General features: G+C 37.4%; 1 protein-coding gene across 1 annotated transcript in view; it reads left to right on the plus strand.

The window, feature by feature from the left end:
- Positions 1 to 14,862, plus strand: part of SNX24 (sorting nexin 24) — a 150,362-nt gene that overhangs the window by 68,460 nt on the left and 67,040 nt on the right. The window contains exon 2 of the mRNA XM_069492243.1: positions 12,261 to 12,344. Within this exon, the coding sequence (XP_069348344.1) occupies positions 12,261 to 12,344 (84 nt within the window). The remainder of the gene's footprint in view (positions 1 to 12,260; positions 12,345 to 14,862) is intronic.

Here is a 14,862-nt window from a genome sequence, read left to right on the forward strand (position 1 = left end):
TGATAGTAGTTAACAGGTCATTTATAGAGCCTGACCTCAGATCTGAAAATTACCTATTCAGGAACCCTTGGGGAAGACCTGGGGGTTTTATTTGACCTCAGAGGCATCATGAGCTGACATTGAGATATGGTTTCCATAACATTTAGGTGAACGCAGAAGCTAAGACTGAGGGCAGCCACGGCTCCACTCAGGAGTCCAGGGCTATGCGTGGGCGTTGGCCGAGGTGCGTGCAGAGGCCACACAGTGTGCACTGCGGGTCAGCCCCCTCGGGTGAACGTGGTCAGCAAATTCCTCTCATGATCGTTTTTCCCTCTCTCCATCTATCAACGGCTCCCCCCACCCCCACTGCTAAAGAAATAGTTGTAGCTGTGGTTAGATGTCAATGATGATATGAACAGGTAATGTTGTTTGGACTCTTGCTAAATGCCACACAGTGTTGTAAGGATTTACGTGGATAATTACATTTAATCCTTGCCACAAACCTATATGATAAGCACCACTATAAGCTCCATGTTACAGGTGAGGAAATTGAGGCTTGTAAACTTGCCCCAAATCATAGAGTACTAGCAGAGCCCAGAAGAGAGTAGTAGAAGACACAAAATTCAAACCCAGGCAGTTTGATTCAAGAGCTAAAACTCTAAACCACTGTGATTAATACTGCAAATCTGATGGGTGAAATAATATCAGTATTGTAATTTATGTATATTTGTATATTGTATATATTGTATACCATATACAATATATTGTATACAAACATATATATTTGCATATTATATTTTTTTAAAGGTTGACATTAAACCTAACTATCTTTTGTACTGATTCTATCGGAAAATGTGTACTGAATTTTAAACTACCTGAAAAACGGATTTTGGGGACATGATCTGTTCCTTATTGGGAAATACCAGTATTTCATGGAGTCCTGGATTCAACATTTTAGGGACAACATTGAAAAACTGTATTTTATTCCAGGAGTTGCAGTGCACGACCTGAAAACCATGTGATCAGAAGGACAGCTGTAGGAGCTAGAAGGTTTAATTTGAAAGAGGAAGGCATTAAGGCATTTAAAATGAAGCAAAGGCTTCTCGTTGCTGAAATGATAAAACCACAAACCCTAATATGATCTAAAGACCTCTAAATAAACTTCTCTTTCTAGGTGATCGGATCTAGTCTTCATTCACACTCTGATGACTCCTAAATTTCTGTCTCTAGCTGAGACTTCGCCTCTTATCCCCAGACTTGTCCTACCCAGCATCTCCACTTGATGTCTAATATGCATCTCAAACTTAGCATGGCCAATGCTGAGCTCTTATTTGCCCATACCTGGTCGATGCTGTCTTCCCCAATTGAGCAGTGATGGAAGCACCACCATCCTGCCGCTTGCTCAAGCCAAAACCATCACCATTGCATTTGATTCCTGTCTCTCTCTCATTCATTTTTCCCAACCCCATATCCAGTCATCAGCCTGTCCTGTTGGTTCTACTTTCACTCACCTGTCCCCATGACCACTCAGACCTTCTCACCGTTCTCTCTCTTGATCACTCGAGGAGCATAGACATGCCAAGCAATCGCTCTTCCTTCTGCCGGACCACCCGCCTCCTGCCCCAGTCTCAGGACTCCCACTCATGTCCTTCCCATCTGTGGTGCGTGGAATAATGGACCTTCACCACTGTCTACACCCTGATCCCCAGAACCTCTGAATATGTTACCTTGAATATAAGATATTATATTTATATATATAATAAAAGAAGGGACTTTGTAAATGTGATTAAGGTTAAGGACCTTGAGATAAGGGAGATTATCCTGGATTATCTGGGTGGGCCCAGTGTAATCACATGGATCCTTCAGAATAGAAGAGGAAAGTAGGAGAGTAGGTTAGAGAAGGACTCGAGCTGCTGTTGTTGGCTTGGAAGATGGAGAAAGGGGCCGGGAGTCAAGGAATGCAGGTGGCCTCCAAGGACCTGGAAACAGCCCGCAAGAAAATGGGGACCTCAGTCTTACAACTGCAAGGACCCTACTACAGGAACCTCAGAAGGGAACACAGCCCTGCCAGCACCTTGAGTTTAGCCTGGGGAGACTTGAACGGGAAAATTAGTTAAACACACTGGACTTCTGACCTATAAAACTGTGAGATAATAAACGGGCGTTGTGTTTATTACAGAAGGAATGGGAAACTATGCAAGGTCTCTTCTCAAATATTATTTTACCTTCAAGACCTTCCCTGACTACTCCATATAATAGTCATACACTCTCTCATCCAGGCCCTCTCTGTCCCCATTGTCCTGGTTTATTTTTCTCTATAGCACTTATCATCAGCTCATATGCATTCATTTGTGTGATTGTCTTTAACACCCTCCCCCACCCCAGCCCAATAAAATGTAAGTAAGCTCTGTTAGGGATTTTTTTCTATGTTTGCTGTTGTATCTCCTGTGGCTAGATCTGAGCATGGCATGTGATAGGCAATTAATACTTGTTGAGCTGTTTTGTGCAATTAGACTTTTCCTCCCTCTCCAGCCTCCTGCAGAGATGCTGTCCTCGCTGGCTGGCTGTACTACACTCAGCTTCCTCCACCCCTCACCTGCTGCTTCAGGGTCTTGGTACCTGTTCTGTCTGCAATGCTTGCCCCTCCTCTTTGTCCGCTTTTACTGTAGGTCTATTTGGAAGCATCAGCTCCTGAGGGAAAACATCTTGGACTCTGGAGAGCACATCTGTCCTGTCTTACACATTCAAACAGTGTTTTAAAAACAAGCATTTTATATTGAGTGTAGGTCAGGTAGCTTCTTATACTTCTCCTTTATGACATACTCACAGTTCCTTATAGCAAATCCATAGTCTTAGCCTTCATGGTGCTTATAGACTAGAAACTAAGAGATATTAAGATACTTATAAAAACAATTCATAATTATAAGGTGTAATGTTAGCTGCTGCTTCTGTCATTGTTAATACAGAGCGTAGCAAAGTGCCTGGCACACAGCGCAGTAAATATCTGTGGAAATGCATATGTGAATTTCCATTTAGGTGCTTCTGTTTAAAGGGGAGGAAGACATTGATGCCTGACGTTCCAGAAGGCTCTGGAATGGAGGTGGAATTTCACTTGATCGTGGAAAGGAGGGCAGGGTAGGAGTCCTGGGCCTGAGGAAGGTGGGCCAGCTCTGTGCGGGTGGTGCCCAGAGCGGGGAGGATTCAGGAAGGAGTTGGCTGTGGCCGGCTCCTCCAGGAGAGCTGTGGAACACAAGAATGTGTCGATGGGTTGGAGCACATTCTGGAGGATTTTGGAAGCAAGTGGAAGAGTTGGTCTTTTTTGCTGAAGCCATGGGCTTGTGATAAGGAGGTACAATCTATGGCTAAATAGTTTTGAGAGAAAAAAGATGGATTATTTTGTTCCTCTATATGACAGGCTATTTCAACCACAAATCCCTTCTTTAAGCAGCCTGTGAGGAAGTCTGTCCTGAAATGCCCATGAAAGCCGTTCTCTGTTTCCTTCTGGAGACTTTGTTGACCTCTGCATAATTTGCAATGATTATTCCTGCCATTTCAAAGTATCTTACAAAGCACCAAGACATTTATTATCCAGCAATCTGGTACAGTAGACCTTGTTTTGTCATTCTTTCTTATTTTTATTAATGAAGATACTATGACTCAAAAGATATTTAGAGATTTGCCCAAATTAGTACATAGTGGAGATAAAATTTATTTATCTGTTTACATTCTTTCAAAGCAGGATGTAAAGGAAAAAAATAAAGCTATATGATAGCAGCTGTCTTCCAGAATGTTTCATTGTTTAACATGATTTATTGTCACAGCTCAGGTAAGCAAAGAACCATCAGTATTCACATTTTATAGAAAAATCTAAGTCAACATTATATGACATTGAAACAAACGAAAAACTAGGTAGCCAATCAGCATGTATGACCTGATGTATTTTAGTGCATTTTTTCCCTCACACTGAATTGATTGATTGGTTTTTTGTCATATTGATACAGCTTAAGAGGAGAAAAATGAAGACTTTTCACACTCAAATAATTAGTCAAGGAGCTATAGCTAAAATTAGTCAGTCCTAGGGTTTAGACTTGAAACTTGGAATCCTATAAATATCTGTAATCCTATAACCCAATAAATATCAGTAAACTCAAGAAAATATTTTATTTATAACCAGAAAGATTTAAAACATTTTGCAGAGATTACATTATTATTAGGATGTCTGAAAGTAATATATGTGTGTGGAAAAAATTCCAACACTACATAAACATGTAAAAGGAAAAAAATAAAGTATGTCTAGACCTTCCAGAACCGGAAGTTAGTTGAAAAGTTGCTGGTTTGTTTAAAGCACAATAACTATAAATAACGTATCTATATTTCCATTTCTTGATGTCTGAATCTTCGAATATCTCCATTGTCCTTCCACTTTGAAAGGTGAATTTAACTCACCTACCCATGTATTCACTTTCCCTCCACACTCAATTTTCACTTTGTATATGATTTTAATATCAGTTTTTTTAAAAAATTGACATTATAATTTTTTCTATTGGTTGCTTTGCAGCTTGAATCTTTCTTCACCCACCAACTTTTATTGGTAGTATCTTTTGACTACCAATTATTAAGATGAGAAAATGCACCCCGTTCAATTCTTTTCACCCATTCCCTCCCCAGTTCATCTCATATCTTCTCAGCGTGCCATGTTTTTTTATATTGACAGGTTTTTAAAATATTTACAGTCTGTTCTGTAAAAATAATTGTCTTCTGTGCTATATAGGTTGAATCTAAAAACTGAGCACCATAATTAATGTTTCCAATAGTATAGTTATATGTATGTGTGTATATGTATTTATATTTTCACTATATAATCAACAAGTGTGTTTAGAACTGTAGAGAAGGAAATATTCCCTTACAAATTATTGAATCTGTAAAGCTCAATGGAAAATATTTCAAAAATTATGACAATGGACACTCTTCTTATTATTCTAGAAACTGTACCAAATCATGTTATATTTAGTTTGCTTTATATTTGGACCTTTATAATATTTGCAGTTTTGTTTGTTTTCCTCGAAAATTTTAAGCACCTTTTTTTTCTTGATAGAGAAAGATAAATGCTTTGACACTATCACTAAAATCTTACAAATTATAATTGGTATTTGAAGGCATTCTTCTTGGAGCCCCTGGCTTCTTATTCTAATTCAAATGCTTTTAAGGCTTCAAAGCTGCCATTTTAGGTTCCCCACTCACCATTTTCTTCCTAAGTTGTTTCTTAGAATAGAGGAAATGTGATTTAAGGCTCAGAGTAGAAACAATCAAATTTTTACACTAATTTTTTTAACTGTAAATATACTTAGTAATCAAACATCATACTAATTCTTTACAATTAAAGGGTTTCTTACCCACATTCCCACATAAAAACTGTATGCATTGTGAATACCTTGTTGAGAATCTGGCTCATAACAGGGAAACCATAAATAGCTCTTTTAGAGATTTAACTTTTTATCGCAGAATAACAACCTTCTTTATTTTATTTTATCTTTATTGCTTATTTCTACTCAGGAAGGAGAGTATGTTGATTTCAAGCCTGGAGTTAATATTTGGTGCATCTTGTTCTAATGTATATATGAAAAGTCATATTCTTAGCAGATAGTAGTCCTTTGTGTATTAATATATCTCAGATTCCTAGTTTAACAATATACTGACCTAAGCTAGTGTGGAACACTGGAGCTTAACACTTTATTTGTATATAGAATCCCCATCTGTATTTGGCAGGCACTTGAGTTACTTATTAGACACTTTTAATCTGTTATAAGGAAAGCTTTTTTTTTTTTTTTTTTTGCTGCTTTGATTAGAAGTGAATAATATTGTAAGATATAAGAATCTGGAAAGAGAGAGACCATTTAACCTGGAATATATAGGTTAAGCCCTTCCTTAGGTGAAGTTTATTTTATTTCTTAAGTATATTCCTGAAAAATCAGGTATAAACCCACATTTTGAAATATTTTATCATTGACTTCCAGTATAAGTTCAGAGATATTATCACAAAGGAAAAAAATTGGCTCTGACATTTAATAAAAACCATACTGAGGAATCAGAATCTTCCGTTTAAAGTAATGGCATTTGTTTTTCTTTTTAAATTCTATTGACTTAATGTTTCTAGAACTGTGGCAAAAATTTAGTCAGAGTAACAAAATAATTTGTGTTTTGTTAAGCAAACTTAAATGGAATCCTTAGTACATTTATTTAATTAAATGCAGCTTCCCTTGCTTTATACAGAGGGATTTCTAGAAATCTCTGAGGGAAAGATATCTCTAGGAGAAGAAAGCATAACAGGTAGGTTGGGCTTCTGTGTAATTTTATGGGAGATAGTTGGAATGGAAACATATGCCAACATAAGTTTGCATACTTATTAAAATATACCCAATTAAATCTCATTTCACTCACCAGAATGGCCAAAGTGACTAATAGCCAATGTTGATCAGGATGGGCTGGACATTCCACATTCTACTGGTGACAGTGTAACTTAGTACATTAAGTGGGGGGGAATCTGGCTAAATTTTTGGTAATTTATCCTATGTATGTATGTATGTATGTACATGCACAGGTACAAGGATATTCTCTTTTTATATTATAGCATAAGACTATAAATATGTTTTATCTACTTTTTAATGGGGTTGTTTGATTTTTTTCTTGCTGATTTGCTTGAATTCTTTGTAAATTCTGGTTATCAGCCCTTTATCGGATGTATAGCATGCAAATATTTTCTCCCATTCTGTAGGTTGTCTGTTTGCTCTATTGATTGTGTTCTTGGCTGAGCAGAAGCTTTTTAATTTGATCAGGTCCCATTTATTTATTTTTGTTGTTGCTGTGATGGCTTTTGAGGTCTTCATAAATTCTTTGCCTACGCTGATATCTATAAGAGTTTTTCCAACATTTTCTTCTATGATTCTTACAGTTTCATGCCTTAGGTTTAAGTCTGTTATCCATCGAGAATTAATTTTTGTGAGTGGTGAGAGGTGCAGGTCCTGTTTCAGCCTTCTACATGTGTTTATCCAATTTTCCCAGCACCATTTATTGAATCAGGATTCTTTACCCCAGTGTATGTTTTTGTCTGCTTTGTCAAAGATCAGATGGCTATATGAGGATGGATTCATATCTGGATTCTCTGTTTTGATCCAACAAACACATGAAAAAATGCTCCTGTCTCTAATCATCAAGGAAATGCAAATCAAAACCACAGTGAGATGCTGGCAAGGGTGCAGAGAGAATGGAACACTTATACACTGTTGGTGAGACTGTAAACTAGTACAACCTCTATGGAAAGTAGTATGAAGATACCCCAACGATCTAAAAGTAGACCTACAATTTGATCCAGAAATTCCATTACTAAGTATTTACCCAAAGGGAAAAAAAGACATTTTATAAAAAAGACACTTGCACTCAAATGTTTATAGCAGCACAATTCACAATTGCAAAGATGTGGAAACAACCCAAGTGCCCGTTAATACATGAGTGTATTAATAAAATGTGGTATATGTATACCATGGAGCACTACTCAGCCACAAAAAAAATGGTGATCTAGTATCTTTTGTAACAACCTGGATGAAACTGAAAACCATTCTTCTTACTGAAGTATCAGATGAATACTCAATGTACCATAAATACCACATGTACTCAGGACTAAATTGGAAATAATCAATCAACACTTACGTGCACATATGGAAGTAAAACCCAAGGGAAATCAAGTAGGTGGGAGGGAGGAGGAGGGGATGGGCAAATTCACACCTAACGTGTACAATGCACACTAACTGGGTGAAGGGTACCCTTACAACTTTGACTCCAACTGTACAAAAGCAAATCATGTAACTAAAATGTGTGTACCCCCATAATATTCTGAAATAAAAATAAATAAATAATACTGTAAGTGATTTAATGTTCACCTTAAAATCCTAATTAGATAAATTATGATACAATAATATCATACATAAGAATATTATATATAATTATACCATACATAGGAGTACTATGTAGCCATTAAATAATGAGGTACTGTACGTCACAACATACCAATAAATAAAGATGTCCAAGATGTATTAAATGAAAAAATAAAGTGGTGGAACCGTATGGTATGTCTCCAGTTGTGTAAGAAAATTAAGTAACTTCAATATACATTTGTACATACAGAGTTATATGTGTATAGACAATTTTTGAAAGGATATTTAAGATACCTCTTGAGTTGGCAATGACTTACACAAGTCTCTTATATAGGAGACTTAAACTTTTCAGTTTATATTCTTTTGTGCTTTTTGAATTTTTTTCATAACTACATATTATTTTTATAGTAAAAGCCATACAAGCTAAGATTTGGAACCACAATGTAAGGAGATTCAGAGGGTGGGGAGGATACAGACCCTGCCAGGAAGAGGTAATAGGAAAAAGCAGCCTTCTGCTCTACAGAGTTGTGTGCTTTTTATATAGACCTATGTCTGGTTCTTTCGTGTCCCTGTTACCTTTCTCAGGGGAGTGAGAGGGGCACAGGCTCGAAGTAGCTGGGGACAAAGACCTCATGCCTCCTCTGCTTCCAGGTTCTGTGTTCCTGCAAAGCCCCTTTCAAAGGGCAGAAGCTTGAGAGAATGGATAGAAGATACCGTCATCACTCCAGGATTTTTTTGTGTTTCTCTCACTTCCAAGTGTTTAGTTTCCCAACGAGTAAGACTATATTTAAGGGGGTCTATTCACTGGGGGTCAGTATTGTGCAGGGGTCAAGAAGACAGATTCTGAGCCAAACTGATGGATTCAAAATGCAGTGCTACCATGGTCAAATTACATAATCTCTCCATTTCCTTACTTGATCTCAGGTTCCTTACCTGCAAAATGGGAGTAATAGTACCCATCTTACAGGTTTGTTTGTGAAATTTAAGTGAGTCATAACTATGAGTGAGAGGTTGAAACAGTGCCTGCATATAATAATTGCTATGAAAGTCTTTTTGTTACCTTGCTATTATTGTTATTCGACTGAGAAGAATAAATACTTTTAAAATAATGATTAAAATTTTAACTGGCCTTAAAATTGTACATTTTTATTTTATACATGGTACTTTACATAGAACATATTTCTATTAATTTAAAAACATAACTTTAAGTATATGAGCATTGAATCACTCTCATAAGCTTGGTTACTTATAGTATTTCTTTTTTTTTTTTTTTTTTTTGAGACAGAGTCTCACTCTCTTTCCCGGCCTAGAGTGCCGTGGCGTCAGCCTAGCTCACAGCAACCTCAAACTCCTGGGCTCAAGTGATCCTCTTGACTCAGCTTCCCGAGTAGCTGGGACTACAGGCATGCGCCACCATGCCCGGCTAATTTTATCTATATATACTTTTAGTTGTCCATATAATTTCTTTCCATTTTTAGTAGAGACGGGGTCTCGCTCTTGCTCAGGCTGTTCTCGAACTCCTGAGCTCAAATGATCCACCCTCCTTGGCCTCCCAGAATGCTAGGATTACAGGCATGAACCACTGTGTCAGGCCCAATGTCTTGAGAACCATTTTTCCCACGTTATTTTGTGCAGTTAGTTGTTTCTAGTGAGAAGGTAAACCTGCTCCCTGTTACTCCATCTGGGCCACAAATGCCTTGGGCTTTAACTTTAAAAGAAATTTTTTTAAAAAATAGGAGTAAAAATAGTCCTTGTTCACCCACTGCCAGTATGAAATTCCGGAGGCGGCCACACTGAACTCTTGCATTCCCTTTTCTCCGTGTCTCCCCCAGGTCCAGCTCCCCTCACCCTGCCCCACTCAGGGAGATCTTCTCTGACAAGCTCTCTGCACCCTCTTCAGCTGCTATATTGTTCGCCAGAGGACTGATGATTTCTGAAATCATGATATTTGCTCATGTTTTTATAGTCAGCCTCCCTCACTGGATGGGATACAGGCACCACAAAGGCTGGCCTCTCGTCTGTTGTGTTCATTGCTGAATCCCAGAGCCTGGAACAACTGCTGGGCATATCATAGGCCCTCAGTGAATATCTGTTCAATAAACAAATGCATGCCAGATACCGTGCTGAGTGCTTTACACTGTCCTGTGATGCCAGGTACATTATAACTAGTTTGCAAGGAGAGCAAAGCAAGAAAGGGGACAACATATGTAAGAAACGCAGAAAGACTTAAAAAAAAAAAAAAAAAAGAGGTCTGGTATGGTAGTCAGGAAAATAGGATTTATTAAATTGACTCCATTCCTTGCTTCACTTAGTCATGAAAATCCTTATTAACCAACTTCCTTTTCAAGATGTTTTCCCAAAATTTAGAAGAAAAAAGTCATAATGGTATTAGGTATACTGTGTACTTTTTCAGGAGTGACATAAATATTAGAATTAAAGTTTATTACAGACTTTCCCGTGTGTGTGTATGTGTGCATCCACCTTGCCCCTCCCAGCACCAGCCCTCACTGTGAATTTAGTGCTTGTGAAAATAACTGTGCAACTCGGTAACGGAACCGTCTGATCAGTAGACGGGATGATGTTCCGTGAAGCAGACTCTGTGTAACTTGTCTTATCCCTGGCCTTCAAGAGGGGGCAATCGGAGGGGTGACCCAGTAGGTTGAGCCTTACTGAGTCGTCAGCCTTCTCCCTGTTCTATAGATTCTGTGGCAAACGTGCCAATTTAGGTGGTGGTTTTTGTGATGAAGCCTTAAGTAACTAGAGCCAGAACGTAATTTTATTCATTTCATACAGCTCAGCAGGTGGAAACGACTTTCATTTCTACCACATTGTCCTGATTTCAATCTGGGACCAGACACTAAAAAGGGAGCTCTGTAGCCTATTAACCAAGCCCCCAAGTTAAAGCTGTGTTTGTGTTCTTGGAGTATTTTCCTGATTCTATTTCTGGCAGGGTCTTTGAAGAATAATTTTCTTTGTTGAATTAGTAAACAATTTAAAAAAATAGTGTACATATATTGGAGAGTTTGAAACATATGCATGTGTTTTTAGAAGAAACTACTTTTACTAACTTAACAAAGAAAACTATTTATTTATGGGAATTTCTTGAACAAACAAAATGTTACTAAAAATTTACCACTTAATAAAAGCGAGTTTCTTAAACTGAGCCATGCAACAGAAGATTTTGTTTCCGATTCAAAGAAGCACAAAAAATGCAAACAGATTTTATGTTTGATGACATAATTCCTGGCTTTCTAAAACAGTCATATTTACATATAAGGCAGAAATATAAACATAGGGATCTATTTTCATATTGAAAGTATGTGACTTTGTATCTCATGCTAAATTTAAGTAGTTCTTTTTTTTAGGCTTAAAGTAAGCATACTTTAAGCACTCTTTAGTGTTATATGACCTCACTGTAGTTTAGGTTTGTTTTTTGTTTTTTTTTCCAGAAGGGCAATTGAAATAGAAAATTAGGCTTATTGCGTAATTGAACAATATTCCTTCATCTTGGTGTTTACTGACTCTCACTTAGCAAAACAAGGGTCAAATACAAACTCTTGGAATGACAGAGCACCTTCTCTTTAGTTCCTGCCAACCAACCCTCCCTACCCGACCTTAGCATTGTATTTTCATGAGCATTTCACAATATTTCTCATCCCTTGTTCCCAGTCTTGACCCACTGACCCAAGAATCAAGAAAATGTCATGTTAGTGCCTACTAATTAGTGCACCCAGAGAGCCTTTTCATCTGGCCTTTCAACCTTCTGGAGGTAGGAGCACAAGCTGTCATTCGTATCATGCAGGGAAAATGAGCCTTTACTACATTTTTCCCTGTTTTGCAAACAGCAGAATAAGCCCAGCTGAGACTGGAGATGAATATGCAGGTTAGGAAGAAATTAACCTAAAATGCACTACTGTTTGCATGATTGTCTTTTAGATGACATAGTACTGCCTTCGTGGAAATGCCTGTAATGGAGCGCTGTGTGCCTGAGATTTTTACCCGAGTGGTGTTGTTGCATCTCACTTCTATTTCAATACCATCATATTTATTTGGTGAAATCATTTTAAGCAAAAAATATTTTCTGGTTAACATATTAAGTGGCGTTTTAATGGATTCCAGTTTCCCTTGTTTTTAGACATGTTTTTAGAGAATACTGTAGTTTGTTAGTGAGCGTTTGGTTCGAGTGCTCATTAATCAGTGCTGTTGGGCCAGGGTCTCCTGAGCCTTCTGGGTTTTGGGGGAATCAGCTACTGTAATTAAAGGGATGAAATATATCATGGTCACAAACTTACCAGATCAGACAATTGAAGGTTTTGGACTAGTAAAATTAATCTTTTTAATTTTTTCCTCTAGGTGTTTAAGATAGAAGTGCTAATGAATGGAAGAAAACATTTTGTTGAAAAAAGGTACAGCGAATTTCATGCTTTGCACAAAAAGGTAACCTTTTTTTTTTCTTTCCGTTTCTCTATATGGCAGATGGTATAACATTAAGGCTCTTCTGTGGTTCTAAGTGTTAATATTTCTTATGTATGTACGGTTTCTTTTATCATGAAACAAATTTCCTTTTAAAATAAATTACTCAGTCCCTTAAAGGTGTGCTTTTTGAGTAGGTGGGATTTCTTTTAAGATTGTCTACTTCTCATTTGTAAAGTGAGTATCAAAAAAATAAAGAGTTGCATATAAAAATCTGAGGCTGCAAGCTGTTTGCAGTGTGCTACACTGGATGTTATAGGTTCAGAAAGAATAAGGCCCAGGCCCTATTTTGTCTATGAAATATACTTAATGTTTTTTACAAAAAGGAAAAAAAAGCAAATGATCATTTTACAGGAAAAAATTTATTAAATTCAACTTATACTTACATGGACCTAGAAAAGATCATACATATATGTACATGTGTATTCAACGACTGGGAACACATGGAAAGAGGCTCATAGCCTTCTTTTGAATTGTAAAGGGCCACTTTACAAAACTGATGTTTCAATTCCTGATCCACTTCATTTAAAGTCTTAGATAAAAGAAACAGAAATGCAAAAGGAATAGCTGAGTTTGGGGGGGAGAAATGATCAGTAAAGCATAAATGAATGAACACTTTTTTATTTTCTACCCAAATTTAATTTTTTGCAGGTGATAAATTATTATTGGGATGCTGAAATTATCTTAATAACTAGAAATGCCTCATGAGATTGTCCAGAAAATCACCATGTATCAGCCAGTATAATTTTACCATTTTTATTTCACATATATAATGAATTATATATGTACATGCACATACATATACACACACAGTGAATGACAATTCAGTTTCTTCACTTTGTTAGGTAAGAAGTTAGATGGTTAGATACTAAGTATGTTAAGTATGTAAGAAAGTGTCTATTTCAATTTCATTAAAAACTTAAATTTTCTGGGAAATGTCAGTGCATAAATGATGTGACAGTGTGCTAACTCTATTAAAATTTTTTTTAGCATTTTTTAAAATTAATTTGCTGTTTCACTTTTTTTTAATCAAGAGAATAGAGAATTCAGTATAAATTTTAACAGGATATTATTGAGAGATTGTCAAGACTATTTCCCTCCGTTTTCTTCTAAAGGGGGCTGTAAGTTGTCTGCACACTGTTTGTTAGGATGGCATGGGATTCACATTAGTTCTCCAATTAGCATTTTGTTAAATCCAGGTTACTTGCAGAAGAAACAATACAAGTGAATACAGTTTAGACCAGGTGTTGCCCATAGACTTTACAAAGGCACCAATCCTGAGGGCCTCAAAGAGAAACAAACCCAGAATCTGGGTCTCACTTCCTTCTCGTGGAATTCTGTTTTTGTTTGTGTGTTTTTGGAGGAAACGGATTCTAGAGAGGTCTCTGCCATGACCTGATGAAATAAGTCCCTACGACTGAGATCAAAGCCAGAGCTCTCCTCCTGTCCCAGCCTCTGCTGGCCAGGCTGGACTAGGCAGCCTGTCACATGCAGGCCCCTTCCTAACTTCCCGGGTCAGCACCTAGCACTCCATGACCCCGACACAGCTCAGCTGTCCTCTCCAGGTACTCGGGGACCAACTCCACTCGAGGCACAGCTGGATGACTGCCAATTAGGCCCGCCCTGAGCTGCCCAAGCTTCTTGAGTGGAGGCTCCTTCACCCCGTCCTCTCTAATACGATTTATTTCCTCCTGCAGAAGAGGACCCACTCCCCCGTGATCGTAGGCAGTTCTTAGCTATTCGTGGTCAGGAAGAATTCCTAGATCTTCTGGGACTCGCTCTTCTCTCAATTTCGGCAGTTCTATTAATAATATTAGCTAGTCTTGTAGTTATATAATGAGGCCTACCAGAGTTAATAAAGTAGAAATTCTGAAATCTCTCAATTTTGCATATTTCTAGCAGCCTTGGTAAAATGTTAGAGACATCCTTACAGGGTCATGGAGATAAAAATAGCTTTGTGGGGCAGAGTTTTAGTGGAGATACACTATCTGATCTACGTATTATAGAGGGGAAGCTTGAAGTCTTTTTCACTTGCCCAATGTGATTGTATTAGAGTTGACAAAAAGGTAACTCTAAAAGGCAATTAAATGCAATTGAATACAAGTAACGGTAAGAGTGTAAAAATAAACAAAAATGGGTAATCATGACTGTAAAATCGTGTGCTAAGAAGGATTAAAACAGGTAAAAATTTAATCAGAATACACAAGCTTCACTGACTGTTGCCGCCCCATTGTGCAACGTTATCTTTTCATTGCAATTTTGGTATCTTCAATTTCCATATTTGAATTTTGTGACATGCTTTGAATGTTATATTTTAACATAAAATATTTTCCCTTTCAGTGCAGTTAAATCTATTATTTAATTTTCTTGAAATATTCAACTGTGTTACCCCTCCAAAAATTATATTTGTTTATTTAGCAAGCATGTATGTTGCCTTATTGTTGTTTTAAGACAGGATCTTGCTCTGTCACCTGGGCTAGGG

The sequence above is a fragment of the Eulemur rufifrons genome, chromosome 17 (genome assembly GCF_041146395.1).
Source record: "Eulemur rufifrons isolate Redbay chromosome 17, OSU_ERuf_1, whole genome shotgun sequence".
NCBI lineage: Eukaryota > Metazoa > Chordata > Mammalia > Primates > Lemuridae > Eulemur > Eulemur rufifrons.